Genomic DNA, 22,522 nt, shown 5'->3' with positions numbered 1-22,522 from the left:
TCCCAGTACTGGGTTGCGGCTGGAAGGGCATCCGCTTAACATATAAAACATATGCTTGAATAGTTGGCAGTATATTGTAACCCATTCATTTTGTTAGTATATCCCCCCTACTTTTTTCTCTTTCTTACTGTTAAGGTATCAATATTATGTCTGTTATACTTTCTTCTTTGAACAATTGTTTCAATGATGTTATCTTAAAATAATAAAAAGTTCATCACAATAAATGAAGACAAGTATATCATGTCGCTCACTCTAGTTTCCTTGCTTTGCTTTATTTTACACCTAATGTGAATTCTCTGCTTGAGTGGAACTTGTGCGTAGGATGTGATTAAGGCGAATTCCTAATTTAGTTAACTAACTTAGCTAATTATTTTTAGTTATTCAGTTAGTGCTTCATTTTAATTCCAGACATTCGCGGCAAAAGCGTCATGTCTAATTTAGCTAACTACCTAAGTTAATTAGTGATTAGTTATTCGATTAGCTTTTCATTTTCATTCCACACTTTCGCAGCAAAAACGTCATAACTAATTTAGTTAACTAACTTAGTTAATTAGTGATTAGTTATTCGGTTAATTAGTTGTTATTCGATTAGCGTTTCATTTTAATTACATTTGCAGAAAAACGCCATAATCAATTTAGTTAACTAAGTTAATTAGTGATTAGTTATTCAAAAAGAGTTTCATTTCAGTTCCACACGTTCATGGCTAAAACATCATAACCAATTTAGTTAACTAACTTAGTTAATTAGTTATTAGTTATACAGTTAGCGTTTCATTTTAATTCAACACATTCGCGGCAAAAACTTCATAACTAATTTAGTTAACGAACTTAGTTAATTAGTTATTCGGTTAGCATTTCATTTTAATTTCACACATTCATGGCAAAAACTTCATAACTAATTCAGTTAACTAACTTAGTTAATTAGTGATTAGTTATTCGGTTAGCGTTTTATTTTAATTCCACACGTTTGCAGTAAAAAGCACTTATTCTGACGTTTGCAAATTTAAATTCGCCTCTATTTGCAAGTTTGCATTGACTTCATATGTAATTTATAATTCACATTTGGCATGCACTTCATGTATTCTGTGTCATTTGCGCCACCTGGTGGAAATTCGCCTGTATTTTCATATTTACATAGACTTTGTATGTAATTTATTTGCGCGAATACTTAAATTCACATTGGGTGTGATCCCAGCATTAGAGTATACAGCATTATTGGTAAAGCATCACACTTTTTAAAATCTCTTCTGGAAGCTTTCTTGTGGCTGTAGAGCAAAACGAACAAACAAAGAAGAAAGAAACATCATAGTCAGGTTTAAAATGTCCTCAAATAAAAGCACAATGCTGAACTCTTTTTCGTATTCCTCCATGCAGACTCATGGGGTCACGCTAATGCATTTTTCAAAAGAAAGCTGATGTGGTTCGCTCAGGGGAACTCTTCAGCTCCGTGGCTCTGCTGTCAAATATGATGGATGTAACAGGCTGCAATGGTTGCCCTCTGTGGTAATGCATATGCAACAGACTATCACAATATGCAAATGAGGTGATTTTGGACAGCCTCCGCTTCGGGTCCTCTGGATGGATTGGGAACTGTTACCTGTAAAGTACTCGCCAAACTCCTGCTCCAGTTTCATGGCACGGTCATATGTCTTTTTGGCCTGTTCCTCTGTCAACCTCTTGTTCATTTCCCTGAAACAGGCAGAAAATACAAATCAAGCAATCCCTGAGGCTCAGTGTGGAGGAATTTGTATTATTTATTGAATATGTAGGTGGTATAGGGTGGTAAACTTACATTAAGGACTCAATGGATCTAGGCTTTATAAAGATGGCAATGGGGTAGAGTTGTGCTACTTGTAGTCGTTTTATGGCATTTCCAGACACGTCAAGTATGCAGTGCTTACCCTAGAAGAGCAAAAAAAAAAAAAAAAAAAGGACTTGCTGAATAGTAGAGTATGTGGCCATTAACAAAAGCACACAAGTACGAGGATTGGCCAACGGGACTAAGTAAAAGAAGTTCAGCAAATACTAGTCTTGTGAAAAATGGCTTCAAATATATTAAGTCCAATTGTTTACACCATAGGTCTCAAACTCAATTCCTGGAGGGCTGCAGGTCTGCACAGTTTTGCTCCAGCCCTATCAAACACCGCTGATCCAAATAATCGAGGTGTTCAAAAGAGTCATGAACACCTTCATTAGTTGGATCACCTGTATTTGATTAGGGTTGGAGCAAAACTGCAGAGCAGCGGAGCTCCAGGAATCGAGTTTGAGACCTATGGTTTACAGAGATACTCACAATACAGTTGAGTTTAAAACAAGTGAACAACCTATAATTTCCTAAATTTTGTGGTCACTCCATAGTCCCATTTAAAGTTATCCTTGTAAAACATAGATGATATTCTCGATGATATTCTAAAGCATGGTATAAAAAAAAAAACTTACATGAGATTTAAATAATAACAACACTAAAACCGATAGAACACTTTCATCTGGCACTGGGTAGTAAATTCCACAATTATCTGACAAACCATGTTTAACTGGCAGCTTAGCGTTAAAGTTTTCGTTGAATATGCAAGATGCTATTAAACAATTTAGAATATTACATTATTTCTTAACAGATGAATTGTTCATTAATTCTCTCATTTTGATCTCCATTGCAGATCTAGACATGTTAAACCAGCTGGGCAACCAAAATTGTGTCATCCACATTAGTAATGAAAATATTATGGTTGTAAAACATCAGCTACTGACCCTCTCAGCCACGTATTTGACCGACTGGACGCTGGTTCCGTACAGATTGTCATTGTACTGTCCAGCCTCAATGAATTTGTGCTCTTGGATGTCTTTCTCCATCTGTTCTCGTGAGGCCATAAAGTGATAATCTCTCCCATCCACTTCATAATCCCGCTTTTGTCTGGTAGTATCTGTGATTGTTGAAATAAATCCAGGGTTTAATTTTATACGACCGGGTACTCAGTGCTATAGCAAATACAATTTGGAAATCATTGAGATTATTATCTGCATAAACATTCAGGAGAAATTCCATAAGTTATCAGAAGGCAAATATACTTAATATATAGATATACATGTCTAGCTGTTGGGGTGACTAAGACACAGAACAGCAGTAGTGATCTAAGCAGAAGTACACATTGATTCTACTGCATGGATTACAACAAGGACTGATGCTACAACATTTTGATGTGACTACTTGTTCACTGCAGACTAATATTCTCACTTACCTTCTTGATCAGAACTGTTAGCCGCTTTTTTTTTCAAATTATGAACATAAACAAAAATGGTTAAATAAAGAGTATAAACAACTTAAAGCAAACAATAAAGTGTTAAAAATGGAAATCATGAAAGAGCTCTGTGGCACTTAACCAAATCTCAGATTGGGATTTTATTTGGGTTTACATGAAGGCCTCCACAAAATGCTAACATTTTGGGTTATACGTACTGTTTAGCACATGGCAACAAAGCTCTTTCCCAAAGACATTACAAAACTTAAAGGAAAATTATAAAACAAAGGGAAATTGTGGATTACTTTCAAGGTTTGCTTGAAGTGTTTTTTTTTTTATTTACTCAGAAGACTAATTTTAAATACTCAAAAGATCGCCAAGGCATCACATTAGTGTCCTAGATGAAGCTTATTAATCAGCACACCTTGAAGTAAGTGATTTCATAGATACAGCACGATGAAATGAGTTTTTAGAACTGCACAGCGAGAGTTATGAGCACCGGGGGACAGTAGGGAACACAATGAACTGTTACGGTCCGGCCACTCAACTTACCATTTCATTTTGATGAACCCCATCAGCACAGCTATCAGCACAAAGGCTTAAAAACCCTCAAGACTACTGGATATAATTACAAACTAGCTTGGAGAAAGGCTTTTCTAACACTCCAGTTGAAATTCATAACAGCACAGGTGAGAATACCACGGTACGCTGTTGCTCAGTTGGGCTCTTTTGAGATTTTGGTTGAGTCAGCCTCTAATGAAGGTTAATTTGTGCATTATAAAGATGAAAAATGAGTCATTGATGGAAGATCCATTGGGAGACTAGTTTATCTGATAATCTAACCACCTAGGGAGGAACCACGTGACGTCTTAATGGTACTTACGTGGCACACAAGACCCAAACTTGTCAGGGAATTCAGAGATGAGGTCATCGTTGATTCGGTCCTTCATGGGCCCCAAGATTATAACTGGTCTGGCGTAATTAACTGTTCAAACAGATAATACACACACAGAATATGCTCTCTGACTCTAATCAAATCTTTTTATACTTCATACATAGAGCATGAGAGACAGTGGAGAGGCACTTACTCTCTTGTCTGATGACAGGCTCATACGAGAGGATCAGTTCCTCTTGACTCCCTGGAAACAGAACAGAGAAACATACTCAGTGGGGTGGGCAACTGTAATAGGACTCAGCTTGGTTTCTGCAGAGGACAGGTGATGGAGATGGCCACATTTGGTATGCCCTTCATCAAGGTCTTCCAGAGCGCAGCTCGAGTGGATGTGTAAATGAGTTACTGAGTATGTAATGTCATTATGTACTTGTTGACAAGGACATTTGGCTTAAAAAAAGAGAGAAATTTGAAAAAAAAGAATGGCAAAATTGAGTTAGCGCTCATTTGGGAGATTAAAGGGATCAGGAGAAAGGCTCTGTGATGATGACGGACAACAGAAGAGCAATTTAATCACGAATGAGACTGAAGTTTCAGACAGCGACAATACTAATTGAATTTAATAGTCCAATTATGGGAAAACAGGTCCAAAGTGACGCTAGTTCTGAGGTGGTCTGTGCACACAGGGAAATGGAGAACCAGAGGAGTTTATTTTTAGCCCAGGGACGAACAGAAGCAGGCTGCCGCAGGAACACAATACGGTTATTATCCATCGATTCAAACCCAGATAGGATCGAGAGTTATTCTGAGCCAGGGATTCATTACTCTCATTGGCAGTGGTAACATTAAACCACACAGAATGAATCACACATGAATCAGCTTCTGTGTAGTGCGCCACTCTCACCGAGGACAATTTGGATGCTGTGAAAATGTTAGAAGACCTTTATTTGTGTACCTACTGCCATAAACAGATTGGACTGTTATGTCCACTTAAAGCCTTAGAAACATGAAACGTATTTTGAAGCTTTCTTCAACAAACTAATGAGATGCCTATTGAGGCAGAATATGAAGTCAGCAAAACAGATTTACAACACAAAGGCTGTTACAAAATGTAAGCAATCAATGTAAGTAATCTAATTTTGCTCAATCTAATGGTTCTTTTTCTTCTTTGCCAAATTCAAAAGAAAACAATGCATGCTAACATTACAGATCCAAGATAACCCACCAAGCAATTTTGCGTTTAATAGATGTCTAAATATAGATGTCTTGGTTAATACAAGTCTACATTTAGGCTGTCAGTGTAAATCTAATTTATGTCTAAAGCTGCCTTTTCACTGCACATGACAAACAGCAAGCGACAGACCGGAAGTCATTCATTTCCAGTGGAGAGCAGTCCGGGAGCTGCATGGAGTTCCGATCATTTCCGTATGCGAAAAATTCGGATCTGATTTGAGCTGTGGATACGTTAAAATATTTAAACTCTTGTAACTAGACCATATGCGACCTGCCAATTGGATGTGATGTATTCCAGTGTTGTCCAAGCAGGTCCGTGCACGTTAGATGAGAAGTTTTTTTTCGTTATTTTTTGAATCCGAAAAAAAGTCTATATTAAAAAGAAATTCTATTCATAAATGAGTAATAAAAAATATTATTTTTAAAATGTTTTCTCCACATTCCCTTTCCACATTCCATTTTGAGCGGTCTATGAGTTTCTAGTATACATTCATTCAACCACGGTGAACGCACAAAGAATAAAGGCTCTTGCTTATGCACTCCTTTATTTTAGACACCGTGAGAATCAGCTTCTCTCCCATGGTGTACGACAAAACTGAAAATTCTGTGCGACTGCCACAAGGGGGCGTATTGCGACACTCGTGTCCGAATGTCGTGTGCAGTGGAAAGGCGGCTTAACAATACTCCAAAAATCGACTCGTAATCAAATAGACAGACTTCACATGTAGTCATTCCTTCCCTTATTATATAGTACTGTATGTCTACTAGATTTTCACCAACAGCCCAATTTAGCTTTGTTTTAGCCAATACATCTATGTTAACCATGTTTAGATGTCAATTAAACACAAATATGCTTGCTGGAATTAGACTGGAAAAAACATGTTATTCCAATATAGATAGAAAGCAAAAAGATGACTCACTTTGAAGAGAGCTTTTTTTAAAATAGTTTTCAATAATATATCTGTTCTGTGCATTAAAGAGCAGCCAAACTGAGTGGGCAACATTTGTGGGGATTTTCAATGAGGTTATTTAGGCTTGATCAATTGGTAAAGCTTGTGGTGGAGACAGCTCATATATCACTGGACAGTGACCTTTGTCCTCTGACGATGGCAGGGAGCCATCTATGGACCAAAAAATTATTATGATTAAAAAAGATAAATGATTATTTACATCAGTGTAACCTTTAGAAAGAAATATTTGAGTATAATTACAAAAACTTTCAAATAACTTTTTTTTTAAGTTCAACTATTTACAATATGTGATTTATTACTGTTATTGCAAATCTGTATTTTCAGCAGCCATTATTTCAGAATTCAGTTAAACGTTCCTTCAAATATTATTCTACCATTCTGCGGTGTGTTTCCCAAAGAGCGATATAACTCGCGGTTGAACTATCAGAGTACGATGCATCATTTGGGAAAAGAAGGATGTAGTGACAAGTGTTTCCCAAAACTGTAGTTTTTCTGTCGCAGATCCATCATTTGAACCACGATAGTTCTAACATAAAACATCCATATTGACATTCTAAATGGGGTGGAGTAACTACTTCTTTAGAGAAAAACCCCAAATTAGTGCAAATTATATTGTTTTACACCCACATGCATTTAAAAAAAAATTCCAATATTATTTTATGTAAAAACATGCACTTGTTTTCCATATTAATTGAAATATATACAAACGGCACATATAGCACCAATGTTTCCTTTACAAATATTATTAAGAACATTCCATATTCTATTCTAAAACATAAAAACACTTAGCTAACACATATTTTAATCTCATATATAATTCATATAAATCGTTAATGGCTGTAATTTACAGTAAGAAATGAAGAAAAATCCTAATTTCCTTAGTTTCCTAAAAATCCTCAATTTTCTTCTTATTAAGTAGGATCTTGTTTATTTATTTATTTTATTTTATTGTAAAAGTCTACTTATACAATTTGACACATTCAAGCCACTGTAGAAATGTTCCAACCAACAGGCCCATGTCATATACAGTTCAGATACTTAATTAATAACCTACTATAAATTAAAAGCATTAACATATTATATATATTTTTGTTTTCACAAGCTTTGGAGCCGTAACGTAAATTCCGCTTTTAAATAATAAGTCACCTACAATTTAAGACAGAATTATTAGCCCCCCTAAATTATTACCCCACTGTTAATTTTTTCCTCAATATCTGTTTAACTGAGAGAAGATTTTTTTCAACACATTTCTAAACATAATAGTTTTAATAACTAATTTCTAATAACTGACTTATTTTATCTTTGTAATGACAATATTAAATAAATAGTAAATTATATTTGACTAGACATTTTTAAGGCACTTTTAATTAGCCTAAAGTGACATTTAAAGTCTTAACTAGGTGAATTATGTTAACTAGGCAGGTTAGGGTAATTAAGCAAGTTATTGTATAACGATGGTTTGTTCTGTAGACTATCGAAAAAAAAAAAATAGCTTAAGGGGCTAAGAATTTTGACCTTAAAATGTTTTTTAAAAAAAAATTAAGAACTGCTTTTATTCTAGCCGAAATAAAACAAATAAGACTTTCTCCATAAGAAAAGATATTATCAGACATGCTGTGAAAATGTCCTTGCTCTGTTAAACATCATTTGGGAAATATTTAAAAAAAGAAATAAAAATTCAAAGGGGGGCTAATAATTCTGACTTGCCATGGCTGCATTTAAGTGCACTACGAAGGGAGCGCAATTGCCACGAAGATGTACTGTAAAAAATGCTTGGAAAGCAAACTACACCTAGGAGAGATGATTTTTTTTTTTTATGTTTTTTTTTTTAAATCATTCCAAGTTTAAATGTTTGAAGGTTTATGAAAATTAATTACAATTAAATTAATTTAAATAAAATAATAAAAAATAATAAAATAAAATAAATAAATTAATTAATTAATTAAAATAAAATGTAAAAAATAAAATAAAATCAAAATTAAAGAGTAAATTAAATGTTGCAGAAATATAACTCGATATTCAAACTCGACTGTAAGTCTAAAATTGCCACGACTAACATTATTTTTCTTTCTAAAATTAAACAAACTGGAAATGATTCTTTCATGATTGTTTCTGACAGCACATATCATTTTCATCAGTGTGTTATCAAGCGAGTCCATTTCCAAAATAAATGAAATCAAACCACAAAATCCTGTTTACCGGCCAAGGGGGAAACAAACAAGTCATCTTTCATTATTTTAAAGACGGCTCTCTACGGCTGTCCAGAACATCATCATGCAATATGACAAATATATGGCACAAACTAATCTGTTCACAATGACAAGCTCATCCAGTGAACTCTCTATTCACTCTCAGTCTGGAAAGCTGCCACTCTCGAGATGACTACAGAACCTGACAGCTAACGTTTTAGAGAGGGACTGCGGTACTACATCTCCAGCTAAGTAGTATGTTCTAGTTTCAAGAGTTTTCAAAGATAATTATCAGATGCTCGCTATAAACTTTAACAGTCTAAGTTGGTTGTACTGGACTAAATTAGGCTTGAGTTTCAAGCATAAAATAAAATTAGACACAAGAGATTAAATTAGGGACAGGGTACACAGAAAGAGAGACAAAAGAAAAATCCAAGCTTTGTTTTCTGTGAACAACTTTGCATTCCACTCTCTATGGAGTGTATTTTGGCACAAATACATATTAATTCATTGAGAATAATGCTAAATGTTCTGTTGACTGATGTGGAGTCCCTTGTGTATGATTTTAAAATCAAATTTTAATAATTGTTTTGGCTAAATGTTCCTGGTGTGAACATAAAACAACATTGTGTCAAAAGCACAGAACAACATTTGGCACAGCACTTCAGAGACATCATAAAAGACAAAGACAAAATACTAGAAAATAACCTAGATATTGATAAACAGAACTTTTTTGCCGATTCATTTTCAATCGTGCGTTTGTTACTTTTGAAGTCTTTTATGTTCAATTTTCGTTTTTAAATCCACCCATCAATGAGACATAAAAACAAAACAAACTGTTTGATTTACACTACTGCTTAAAAATCTGGAATAACAACAGTTTTTGATTGATTTATTAGCGCTATTATGCTTAAAAAGCCTGTATTTTGAAGGATTGTGTGAAGCTAAAGACATGAGGAATATTTACATCAGAGGATAAAATAAATTTTAAAGAATATTTAAATAGACATCACCTATTTTAAATGATCCTATTTAACAGTATTACAGTGTTTACTGTATCTGCATTTTTTTTTAAATATGTGCATGACACCACAGTCAACAATCACATTTCTGTAATTTACACAGAGATGATAATACTTTCATTTTCAAGAAAATTACAAGTTAGCGTTTTTAAGCCTTAAAACCCCTTAACTGTCGCCCCCACTTTTTAACATGTGGATTGCTGTAGCAAAGTACTGCTTTATGACTCATTTTAGCAAATTAATAAATAACTGTTGCTCTATCAAAAATGTATCAAAAAATAAAAACAAGTCACCAGATATGGAAACTAGAAATTGTACGCTTTCAATTGATATATAGTTTGTATGATTGCTTTGTTTAAAGTACAATACACTCTCAGAAAAAAGGTACATGGTGGTACACATAATGTTCCTTGAGGAGCAGTTTTGCACCTTTGTAAAAGTTGTACCTTAAAAGACCTCTTAGGATACTGTTCTGTCCCTGGGCATTTTAAATAAATGTTTGGTAAGCAATTTTGACACTGTTAAGGTACACAGTATCTTGCCACTGTGGTGGTACCTTTATGGATCAGATTTGTACCTTTGATAAAGGTACAATATTGTATTCGCAGATTTTAAAAACCAAAGGTACAAATCATGTCCTTAAAAGGTACAAACTTCAATGGTACAAATTTGTTTCTGTCTTAAGGTACAATTCTGTCCCATCAAAAAGTACTACCCCAGTGACAATGGTTTGTACCTTCTTCATACTTTCCAACATTCAGATCTAAAAATCCGAGAGATTTTATCCAGGGGTGCGCGCAAAGTGAAAAGCGAGTGGGAAGGTGCGCGCAAACTGAAGAGCAGGTATGAAGATGGTTGTGCGTTGGGTTCAGTGCGCATTGGGAGTGAACCAAAACGCTAGCCGGACTGTACCAAAAAGCTGAGGAGTGGGGTGGGGGTTAGAATTCTGGGAGTTTTCCGGGAGACAGAACAATACGGGAGATGGGCGGGAGATGGGTCTGAAATACGGGAGACTCCCGGGAAAAACGGGAGTGTTGGCAAGTTTGACCTTCTTTGGTACAACAATGTACCATTTTTTTCTGAGAGTTTGTTATGCCTTAAACATGTAACCCTAGATGGTTCTACAGGTTGTCAGGTGGCAATAATGTGTTTTAATCTATTACTTTTCCTACGTAGTAAAAATGAACAGTAAATATGTATTTAGAAGACTTTCAATGATACATAGTTTGTTGTGATTGCTTTGTTTAAAGTACAATATTTTGCTTTAAACATGTAACCGTAGATGGTCCCACAGGGTGTCAGGTGGGAGTAAATGTGTTTTAATCATTTACTCTTCCTACGTTACAAAAAAACAACAGTATTCAGAAGACTTAAACCTTGCCAATGATATATAGTTTGTCATGATTAGATTAGGATTTAACTGCAATAACGTGAGGTGACAGTTAGGGTGTACTCACACTAGGCTATCCGAACCATGCCCAGGCATGTTTGACCGCCATTTCTTGGTTAATTTGACAAGTGTGAGTGCTCCGCATTGTTATCCAACTATTATTCCCCTCTGATTTTGGGAATAATTTATAGTCATGGTTGGGTTTAGGGTAAGGGAATAGGTATGAATTACATTTTCAAACAAAAATGATGTTCCAGGATCAACATAGATGTTAATCCAGGATCGTATTATACAATCATGATGTGCCTGTATGTCAGCTGCACCTTCAGCAAACCTCCTAATATATGCAGCACGATGACTTACATGAACATTTATGAGCGTCAAAAGTGGTGGATCTCTTCAGCAAAAGATTTGACTGCGTCACTGCATATCACACGACTTAATAATACAAAACAATATAATTAAATCTGCATTGTAATGTCAATTGTATGGAGTGAGCACACTACTGTTGGACTGAACATCGATGATTTAAGCACGCTCAGGCTCGGAAGGCAAAAAATGCAATGTGAGTGTGGGCCGAGGGGAAACAATCGTGCTTGGGCACGGTTCAAGACAACTGTGCCTAGTGTGAGTACACCCTTAAAGGTTTAAATTCACAAATAGAGACAAATTCATATATATATATATATATATATATATATATATATATATATATATATGCATATATACACATATATATATTTTATTATTATTATTATTTCTTAAATGCTCATGCATGCAGCCTGATTAGCATAAGATTTGATTTATTCTAATCTTTAAACCACTAGCACACATGCTAATTTTGCCATCTGCGCAAAACTAAACATCATTAAAAATGCAACACAAGAACAATCTTAAACATACAAACTAAACAAACGACATTTGACAAACTATTCCCACACATGTTATGTATGTTCATGCAACAATTGATCTACGCTAAGGATGACAGGAATCCCTAAAACACTGGGAACCAGTGGACCGACACACATTAGTATTCTGACATGCAAACAGGCCTGTAGTTGACGCGACAGAAAAGAAACTAAACAAAAACAAACAAACAACAGATCTGAACTCAAATGTGCGCTTGGGAAAGGGGTATTGGGTCCATTCCTTAACACACTTACTCAGTGTCTTTGCTCCGTACCCGTCCTCCCCTATTCCAGAGATGTCCTACACCACACAGCCGATCAGGGGGGCGAAGAAAGAGAGAGGATGAAAGAGGACGGGAGACAGAGAGACAGAGCAAGAGAGAGAGAGACAGAGAGAGAGACAGTAAGGTTGTTGGTGGGATGAGAAGAAGGAGGGCAAGGGCTTCCTGGAGCTACCTAAACACACCTAAACCTTTCCCCCACCCCGAAGATGTGTGTGTGGTGTCATGTACCTACATGTCAGGGTGCATGTGCAATTCTGGCTACTTACGTTCAGAGTCACTGCCGTCTTGCTCATCGGCGTCCTTGTTCTTGTAGAAAGGGAACTTGCGTGAAAAGATGAAGTTCTTTCTACGTTTTTCACTGAATGACTGTGCGGAAAGAGAGCATGGTGCAAACAGGGGGCTCTAAACGCTGTCACAATCATGCTGACAAAAACAACACAACAACCGGTGCTGGACATCAGGGACAGCAGGCAAACATCCAAGTGTCGTGTTTTGTTTGCATTGGCAGGACGCTTAGAAATTGAATTAGCAATTCGCTCATTTTTCTGTGCTAATTATGTTTTTTTTTTTTTTGGCGTGAGCTGAAAGCACTTGGATGATCCTGAATCGTAGTCTTTTGTGCCATGTCTGTCTGTCCATGATGTCCCAGCACCTGAGCTGTTTTCAGACAGCTCGAATGTATTCAAATTAAAACATGATCAACAGGAATGAACATACAAGGGAGGTAAACAATAATGGCCAACTGAAGCTGGTTTAGTGCCATGCAAAGGCAAATGGGGAAATACTAACTCATATTTTACTAAAAAAACAAGCATGCAGGACAGTCCTGGCTGAGTGACATGCTGACCGAAGGGGCGATATCTGTGGTACCTATGTGTAGTATTATGATATTAGGGGTTAAAATGGATACATAATGCAAAGAAAAATAAACTAGGTAACACAAATGTGCATAAATAGGATTTTCTGGCTAATTTGTTCAACCGAAGCTCAATGTGCTGATCAATTATGATTCATATTGCATTGACGAAACCTGTCAACAAAATGTCCAGATCATTTTTCACCCCATAAGTAATTATATTATATAATTAGTTATGAGTTAAAGTCATTTTTTAAGGATTCATTATTATTACCAGATCTTTTTAAGAACACAGAAAATAAGAACCTTGTCTTACTATCTTATAGTATATATCTTTTAAGCCTAGGCCTGTCACAGTCTCTATTTTTTGTTGTACAATATATATTACACCAAAACCTGTTGCGATAAACCATATTCTTGTCATTTTAAAAGTCACATTAAGATTTTATGCCACTTATTATATAAAGGCACATTGTAAAAGCTAACAGTCAACTTTAGCAAAGGAAATGAGTGGAGTTAACTCAAAACTTTCCGAGAGTTTATTCTACTCATTTGAAAAGAGTTTTGTACTCAGTGTTGATGGTAATGAGCTAATTAAATACAGTGCATTCGGAAAGTATTCATAGCGCTTCACTTTTTCCACATTTATTTATGTTACAGCCTTATTCCAGAATGGACTCATTTATTTCCTCAAAATTCTACACACAATACCCCATAATGACAATGTGAAAAAAGATTTTTTGAAAATGTTGCAAATTTAAAAAAAATAAAAACCTGAAAATCACATTTACATGTGTATACACAAGTATTCACAGCCTTTGCCATGAAGCTCTAAATTAGACTTTGCTGTGGAGCTCAGGTACATTCTGTTTCCACTGATCAATCTTGAGATGTTTCAACAGCTTAACTGGAGTTCACCTGTGGTAAATTCAGTTGATTGGACATGATTTAAAAAGGCATAAACCTGTCTATATAAGGTCCCAAGGGTTGACAGTGCATGTCAAAGCACAAACCAAGCATGAAGGCAAAGAAATTGTCTGTAGACCTCCAGGCACATATCTGGGGATGGTTGCAGAAAAAAAATTCTGCTGCTCTGAAATTTCCAATGAGCACAGTGGCCTCCGTCGTCCATACATGGAAGAGCTGGCCGGCCATCTAGGTTGAGTTATCGGGGGAGAAGGGCCTTAGTCAAGGAGGTGATCAATAACCCAATGGTCACTTTGTCTGAGCTCCAGCGTTCTTCTGTAGAGAGAGGAGAACCTTACAGAAGGACAACCATCTGTGCAGCAATCCACCAATCAGGCCTGTATGGTTGAGTGGCCAGACGGAAGCCACTCCCTGCCTGGAATTTGCCAAAAGGCATCTGAAGGACTCTCAGACCATAAGAAACAAAATTCTCTGGTCTGATGAGACTAAAATTTAACTCTTTGGAGTGAATGCCAGGCATTATGTTTGGAGAAAACCAGGCACCACTCATCACCAGGCTAATACCATTCCTACCGTGAAGCATGGAGGTGGCAGCATCATGCTGTGTGGATGTTTTTAAGCAGCAGGAACTGGAATACTAGTCAGGATAGATGAAAAGATGAATGCACAATGTACAGAAACATCCTGAATGAAAACCTGCTTCAGAGTGCTCTTGACCTCAGACTGGGGCAACGGTTCATCTTCTAGCACGACAATGACCCAAAGCAAACCGCCAAAATATTAATGGAGTGGCTTCACAACAACTCTGTGAATGTCCTTGAGTGGCCCAGCCAGAGCCCAGACCTAAATCCTATTGAACATCTCTGGAGAGATCTGAAAATGGCTGTACACCATCACTTCCCATCCAACCTGAAAAAGCTTGAGAGGTACTTCAAAGAGGAATGGGCAAAAATTCCAAAACACAGGTGTGCCAAGTTTGTGGCATCATATTCAAAAAGACTTGAGGCTGTAATTGCTGCCAAAGTTGCATCAACAAATTATTGAGCGAAGGCTGTGAAAACTTATGTGCATGTGATTTTTCAGCTTTTTATTTTTAATAAATTTGCAACAGTTTCAAAAAATCTTTTTTCACATTGTCATTATGGCGTATTGTGTGTAGAATTTTGAGGAATAAAATGAATTTAATCCATTCTGGAATAAGGCAGTAACATAAAAAATGTGGAAAAAGTGAAGCGCTATGAATACTTTCCCGATGAACTGTAGGCCTGTCTGGATATCTATTTTTGCTGTACGATATTTTGCACCAAAATATATTGCGATAAACGATATTCTTGTCATTTTAAGACCATTTTATGCCACTCATTAAATAATGCCAGAATGACATCATAACATCATCACAATGCAAGCACACTTCCAAAGAACGCATCATATTTTATTCTTAAGAATATTTTATTTAATTATAGTCATTTGAACAATTTAATAACTAGGCATTGGAATCAGAATGTGAAAACGCTTATCCTAAATAAATAATAATAATCATTTATGAATAATGTCAACAAAAAAAGTAAGAGGCTGTGATATCTGCTACCAGATCTATCTATCTTGTTGTGCGATTAGTCCATATATTGATTATTGTGACAGAAATAAAAAGTAATATGTGTTGATTATAATAAGTGGACATGGCAACACTCTGTCTCATTTTATCTCACAAAATAACTTACAATAACAGTACGAAAACTAATACAGCCAAATTTATGTTATAGAAAAATATAAAATACAAATTTAAAAAAAAGGAAAAATCAAAAGCAAAAAAAAAAAAATAAATAAATAAATAAATAAAATTTGTAGGTTGTAATTTTTATTTTATTTTTTATTTTTTACGATATTTTGCTTGATATTTTGCTTGAATTTAATTGTATTATCTTTTAATTTCTCAATATGTTTGCTGACTAAAATATTATTTTAATAAATATTTCTGTTTAATAAATCTGTTTTGTTTAAATGCATCAAAATACATTACCTATGTTCACTGAGAAATGGATAAAAATATTCATTTTCAAAATGGGGTGAACTCAATTATGCTGAGCACTGTATATTGTAAAAAATTATTTCTGCAAAATAGTTGCTAATAGGTTGAATTTTAACAAATTTAAATTAGTAATTCATTTATTTTTCACTTATTTTGTTTCTTTAAATTTAACCCAAATAAATTGTTTACAATTTTATTTTGTTTACCCTTAACATAAAAAAAGAGTAAATTCAAGGAATCATCTTTGAATCATTTTTTTTTTCAGTGTAGAACTGCAAAGCTTTGTACAGCAGACAAACTGAAATGAACTTTGAACCGACTAACATATGGTTGAAGTCCGAATTATTAGCCTCCCAGAATTATTAGGCCCCCATTTTATTTTTTCCCCAATTTCTGTTTAGCGGAGAGAAGATTTTTTCAACAAATTTCTAAACATAATAGTTTTAATATCTCATCTCTAATAACTGATTTATTTTATCTTTGCCATGATGACAGTAAATAATATTTTACTAGATATTTTTCAAGACACTTCTATACAGCTTAAAGGGACATTTAAAGGCTTAAATAGGTTAATTAGGCAGGTTAGGGTAATTAGGCAAGTTATTGTATAACGATGGTTTGTTCAGTAGACTATTGAAAAAATATAGCTTAAAGTGGATTTAAAAAAATTAAAAACTGCTTTTATTCTAGTCGAAATAAAAAAATAAGACTTCCTCTAGAAGAAAAAATGTTATCAGAAATACTGTTAAAATTTCCTTCCTCTGTTAAACATCGCTTGGGAAATATTTAAAAAAAAGTTATGATTATTTATATATTTAAAAAAATAATTCTGATTTCAACTGTAACTGCTCATTTTTTATTTATTTTTATATTAAAGAAAATATGTCAATGTCTAATGGTTTTAAAAAAGGCTTTATATGCAAACATAACATTAGGCAATTTGTTTTTCTTATGACTTTGGGGTGAAATACAACCCACACATTTCTTAACGAGGTTCACGAATAGGCATGGGCCGGTATAAGTTTCTGACAGTGTGATAACTTTGAATAAAAAAAACACGGTTTCACGGTTTTGTGATTATTGCTCTAAAATAAAAATTTTTTATCTCTGAGTAAAACAAACAAAAAACCTTTTGCTCTCTGAAGAATTTATTTATTTAAAAATATTTTGGAACAGTAAACATGTCAGGCTTAATAGTTTCAAAAACACAGATTTCTTTACAACAAATAAAAACTACATAAAAAATCTTGGGAATGGTATAACAGAATATTTTAGTGGTAATAAAATCTTGACTTTTCTAAACCACGATAAATCTTGAAACTGGTTATCGTCCCATGCCTATTCATGAATAAACATTTGGCAGTGAATAAGCTTTTGTGTGTATTTTGTGCATGTTTCCTCATTTTAATTCATTCGCAGTGTACGAATTAATCTAACCGCACCCCTGCTAGCGATTAAAGCAAATACTCATAACTTTCATGACTCTAATCCTCTCTATCATAAGCCTTGTAAACAATTCCAATCAATGCCTTTTCAATCAACACTACAAACCCTAAACCTGATATGATACATACACAAGTTGGTGCATTTGAACACAAAGACGAAAAGCACACAACAAAATCCTCAAGTAATCCATCAGTGCCAACACCCCCACTCCTCTCCCGTCTTCAAAAGACAGAGACAGAGGGGGAAAAAAGACAGAAACAAGAAAGAAAGGGAAATTTGCAGTCCTGCCTGCGATGTTGCTATGGATACAACTGGGAATCATGAGGCAAAAAAAAAATCGGCGCTGCGGTTTTGTGCCGAACTAAAAATACATCCTGCATCCCTTAGTATTATCTGCTACATTTCTCAAATACACACACACATTAAGTAATATTTGCTACAGGTGATCTCATAACAGACGAGAATCATCTATATATAATAAGTGTGTGTGAGTTGTGCTGCAGTAGTGATGCTGCTGAGAGTGAGTTTTCACACTGCGGCAGAAGGACAGAAGGAGTCTTACACACACACACTTTTATTCTGACTGACTCAATGACCCACCAGCGCATCCTGAAATGGGAAAGTAAATTCAAGATGACGGGGCGCGACAGGAGCTAAAGCGGATAAAGAGACGGACAGATATTAAACTGGATGAGTGAAGAGACGCCGCAACCTGGGCTGCTGCTGAACTTGGTCTAAACTGTCATTAAATCATCAGGCACTTCCTGAAAACTGGGGCGAAGAGAAAGCTGGGATGTTGGCACTGATCAAATCAAGCGGACCACTCAACAGATAGAACGCTTACCCCTTTAGAATCCAGGCTGCCAGGTTTTGCGTTGAATTTAACCGTCTTCAGACGAGCTCGCTCTTTTCTTTCAACCCTGAAACGAAATTGGAAACAAAGTCGCAAGTGCACTTATATTACCTTTGTATGGTTTAAACAAATACATATATCAGCTTATTTGTGATGGTTAATGTTAATAATTGCTTCTTGAGCACCAAACCTGCATATTAAAATGATTTTTTTGTCAGATCACTGGAATAAATCAATTCACTGTTAAAATATATTCACAAATAAATAAATATTTCATAATATTACAGTTTTAAAGAGCCCCTATTATGCATTAAAAAAAGGGTCATATTTTGGTTTTGGGGCTCCCCGACAACAGGCTGATATGCATGCAAGGTCAAAAAACACTTTCATTGGTCCCATGACCCAGCCTGTTGCAATTGGTTGACTGTGTTCATCACGAGAAATGCCCACCACGGCTTATTAACAATTTTGAAGTAGTCAGAGTGCAGAGTGTATGTGTGAGCCCAATGCAGGAGAGCATTAAAGCAGTGCAGTTAAACACCAGCATATTGCTCTATTCTTAACCATGACACACATTCAGTATTAATCCACACAGTGGCAAAAGCTAAACTATTTTGAAACTTGATCGCCACACATGTGTAGGAACAGCTGACGGTGTTGTGTATTGTGTCTCTTCCTCTTTTTCTTTCTACAGTGTTTTTGGGCAGGCAGGGGGTTTCAATTTTCCCGAATCTGTGCGCGAAACAAATGGGCAGGGCTTGAGTTCTGTATTGACATCATGCCAATAAGGCTAAAGACTCGTTACACCGGCGATTCATTTGAACCACTATGAGTCGACTCTTTAATAGATGAATCAATAGTTTTAAACACGGCGCACTTTCAGATTTAAGCCTTAGCTGGATATTTCAATTCACTTAGAGCTGTGTTTTACACTGCATGGAAGGTCATTTTTCAATAACCCATAATTGGGGCTCTTTAATAGAATTTTGATTAAGCAAATGGGGCCTTAGTGTGTATGACACTTAAAAAAAACATTTTACAGATCCTAAACATTGTAAACATACAATCTAAATCTAAAATAAAAAGAAACACTCACAATTTAGTTTCAAATGAGCATTTTGCACCTGGTTTTTCCAACACAAATATACATTAGCTGACATGTTAATATAAATTAAGAACTGATTAGCAAAAATATATGTTAATTAGAATAATTAACACAATTTTGCTGCATATTATGGGTGGAATGCAGTGAAGACTTTTCGTATCAGAGGAGCAAGGAACATACAGTTTTTCTTTATTTGTTCTCTTTAAAGAGTCAGATTAAATCTAGGGCAGTAGAGTAAGGATTCGATCTAGGCTGTCACTTGTTAATTTAGTACAATTAATAATAAAACAAAACATAATGAAATAAAATATTAACTTGACACACCGCCTTAAAAATGCACTTGTGTCTTTTTTCTAATTAATGAAGATGGTTTAATAGTGCTGCATCAATTATATACTGATTCATGCAATTTGTTAATATTGATAAATGTTTCTTGAGCACCAAACCTGCATATTAAAATGATTTCTGAAAGATCATTTGACAGAATACTGGAATAAATCAGTTCAAACTTAAAATATATTCAAATTTAACAGTATAAATAGTATTTCATATTACAATTTTAATTTAATTTTGATTAAGCAAATAGTGCCTTGGTGTGTATAACACTTATGAGCACTTTGTACCTGGTTTTTCAAATCAAATATACTTGAGCTGACAATATCTGCATGTTAATACAAATAAAGAACTGATAAGCAAAAATATATGTTAATTAGAATAATTTACGCAAGTTTGCTGCATATTATGTGCGTAGTGCAGTGAAGCCTTTTCGTATCAGATGAGCAAGGAAAATACAGTTTTTCTTTATATGTTCTCTTTGCTGAGTCAAATTAAACATAGGGCAGTAGGGTAACGATTCGATCTAGACTGTCACTTGTTAATTTACAATTAATTATTAAAACAAAACATAATGAAATAAAATATTAACTTGACATTCAGCCTTAAAAAAAAGGTTGCACTCATGTTAGTTATTTTTTCTAATTAATGTAGATAGTTTAATAGTGCTGCTCTACGTAAATATTGTTAATACGATAAACTGCTATTTCATATTCATTATATATTCATTATATATAAATATATAATTATTCTTATTATAATTGGGCAATTGGTACAGGGTGGGCAATTCAGTTGGATACACCTTAATAAAATGGGAATGGTTGATGATATTAACGTCCTGTTTGTGGCACATTAGTATATGTGAGGGGGCAAACTTTTCAAGATGGGTGGTGACCATGGTGGCCATTTTGAAGTCGCCATCTTAGATCCAACTTTTGTTTTTTCAATAGGACGAGGGTCATGTGACACATCAAACTTATAGGGAATTTCACAAGAAAAACAATGGTGTGCTTGGTTTTAACGTAACTTTATTCTTTCATGAGCCCTCTCACATATGTGCCACAAACACGACGTTAATATCACCAACCATTCCCATTTTATTAAGGTGAATCCATATAAATGGCCCACCCTGTATAACATAACACTCAATATCATTATCCCTATTTTTAAATCGATTTTCAATGTCTTGCTCTAATTAAATCCAATTTTTGGGTGAAGATTTCAGATCATGCCAGTTACGAGTTGACACTTTATACAAATACTATTCTTAAAGCTCTTAATAAATATCAAAAGGTTGTAATAAATGCTAAAGCTCACCTCCTCTTGCTGGGAATGACGCCCATCTCCTCGCTGTCCCCCTCGGGCGTCACTCTCCTGGCCTGCCACCATTCATCATCAGACGCATTGATGACGTGAAGGATGTCTCCATACCGGAAACTGAGACCCTGACTGGGCAGACCACTGTCCTTTGCTCGCTCATAGTCAAACAGAGCCCTGTGGAAACACACACATATACAGTTGAAGTCAAACATTTCCTAAATGATGTTTAACAGAGCAAGGAATTAAAAGGAGAATTTCCAACAATATTTTTTCTTCTGGAGAAAGTATTATTTGAGTTATTTCGGATTTAGAAATTAGAATTTTTTTTATAACCATTTTAAGGTCAATATTATTAGTCCCCTTAAGCAATTTTTTTCAATTGTCTACAGATCAAACTATTATGTTGAGAAATGTGTTGGAAAAAAAATCTTCTTTCTGTTAACCAAAAAATTGGGAAAAGAATATACAGGGGAGATAATAATTCAGGCGGACTAATAATTCTGACTTCAGCTGTATAAATAATATACTGTCAGCCGTCTGTCGCTAAAGTAGTCTTGAATTGGCAGTAATGGCTGACTCGTCTGGATACTGCATGCATGAAATGTGCAGATATGGCTGTGAGAGGCACAGTAAGTGCTACTCGCAATGGTCAGCAAATATTGTAGTCACAAAATATCTGTGTGGCATGATGGGGATGTGATAAAACGATAACCGAATGCTTCGTTCCCTTCCTGTGTGAATCTTTACACAGCCATCAGTTTATTTGCATGCTCTGGTAGAACTTGCATCATGTTTATATGCAGTCAGTTTCATATTATTTGAATATTTCTGTGGGGTGCGAGTGCAGGAGCATTCTCAGTCTCATTTTCAAAAATAAAATGGTGAAACAAAGGATTTATAACTTTTTAGGCACTTTCCGCAGCAATCATGTCAAGCTTTAAACCAGGGTTGTCAAATTCAGTTCTTGGAGGGCCAGTGCTCTACACAATTTAGTCGAAGACTCTAGAACACACAAGACGTGTCACTCGTTTAGTTTTGAATGAGGAAAAGTGTAACGGTCAATATGTACAAAGAGTTGCTGTTATTTCTGGAGGAGATTCGCCATCAAGACCAACTTGTGGATTACTTCAGAAGAGCAGCGTGATCTGACAAAGCATTATCCTCAGGATGATAATGTGTAACACTGCCATAAATGAGGTTGGTGTCGTGATCTCCTTCCTGTCCATTGCACATGCGCATTAGTTTGGGCACCTTGAAAAAAATGCTGTTTTTGTTTGATTTAGACGTTTAGAAATGAAACTTATGAGACAGTTGTTGCTTAATTTTACTGGTGATTCCAAATATGTAATGTAATCGCAAGCTTGGCAAATAGTTTTGGAAAATTTGATGTTTCCCCATTTAGATAGAATGGCCATTCAAAACAAAACAAAACAAAACAAAACAAAACAAAACAAAACAAAACAAAACAAAACAAAACAAAACAAAACAAAACAAAACAAAACAAAACAAAACAAAACAAAACAAAACA

At 35.2% G+C, this 22,522-nt stretch overlaps 1 protein-coding gene across 14 annotated transcripts in view; it reads right to left on the bottom strand.

The window, feature by feature from the left end:
- dlg2 (discs, large homolog 2 (Drosophila)) overlaps nucleotides 1-22,522 on the bottom strand; it is a 420,832-nt gene that overhangs the window by 6,259 nt on the left and 392,051 nt on the right. For 10 of the 14 annotated variants that reach the window (XM_056466770.1, XM_056466772.1, XM_056466771.1 and 7 more), the window contains 8 exons: nucleotides 20,992-21,168; nucleotides 18,228-18,303; nucleotides 12,392-12,491; nucleotides 4,325-4,375; nucleotides 4,120-4,221; nucleotides 2,749-2,921; nucleotides 1,793-1,902; nucleotides 1,598-1,689 (listed from right to left, as the gene is read on the bottom strand). In XM_056466770.1, coding sequence (XP_056322745.1) covers nucleotides 1,598-1,689; nucleotides 1,793-1,902; nucleotides 2,749-2,921; nucleotides 4,120-4,221; nucleotides 4,325-4,375; nucleotides 12,392-12,491; nucleotides 18,228-18,303; nucleotides 20,992-21,168 — 881 coding nt within the window. Of the gene's footprint in view, nucleotides 1-1,597; nucleotides 1,690-1,792; nucleotides 1,903-2,748; nucleotides 2,922-4,119; nucleotides 4,222-4,324; nucleotides 4,376-12,096; nucleotides 12,143-12,391; nucleotides 12,492-18,227; nucleotides 18,304-20,991; nucleotides 21,169-22,522 lie in introns of all 14 variants that reach the window. The other 4 variants (XM_056466773.1, XM_056466775.1, XM_056466779.1 and 1 more) reach the window with 1 other exon arrangement.

The sequence above is a fragment of the Danio aesculapii genome, chromosome 10 (assembly GCF_903798145.1).
Source record: "Danio aesculapii chromosome 10, fDanAes4.1, whole genome shotgun sequence".
NCBI classification, from domain to species: domain Eukaryota; kingdom Metazoa; phylum Chordata; class Actinopteri; order Cypriniformes; family Danionidae; genus Danio; species Danio aesculapii.
Note: the sequence above shows the minus strand (reverse complement) of the source record. Positions and strands in the feature narration are given on the sequence as shown.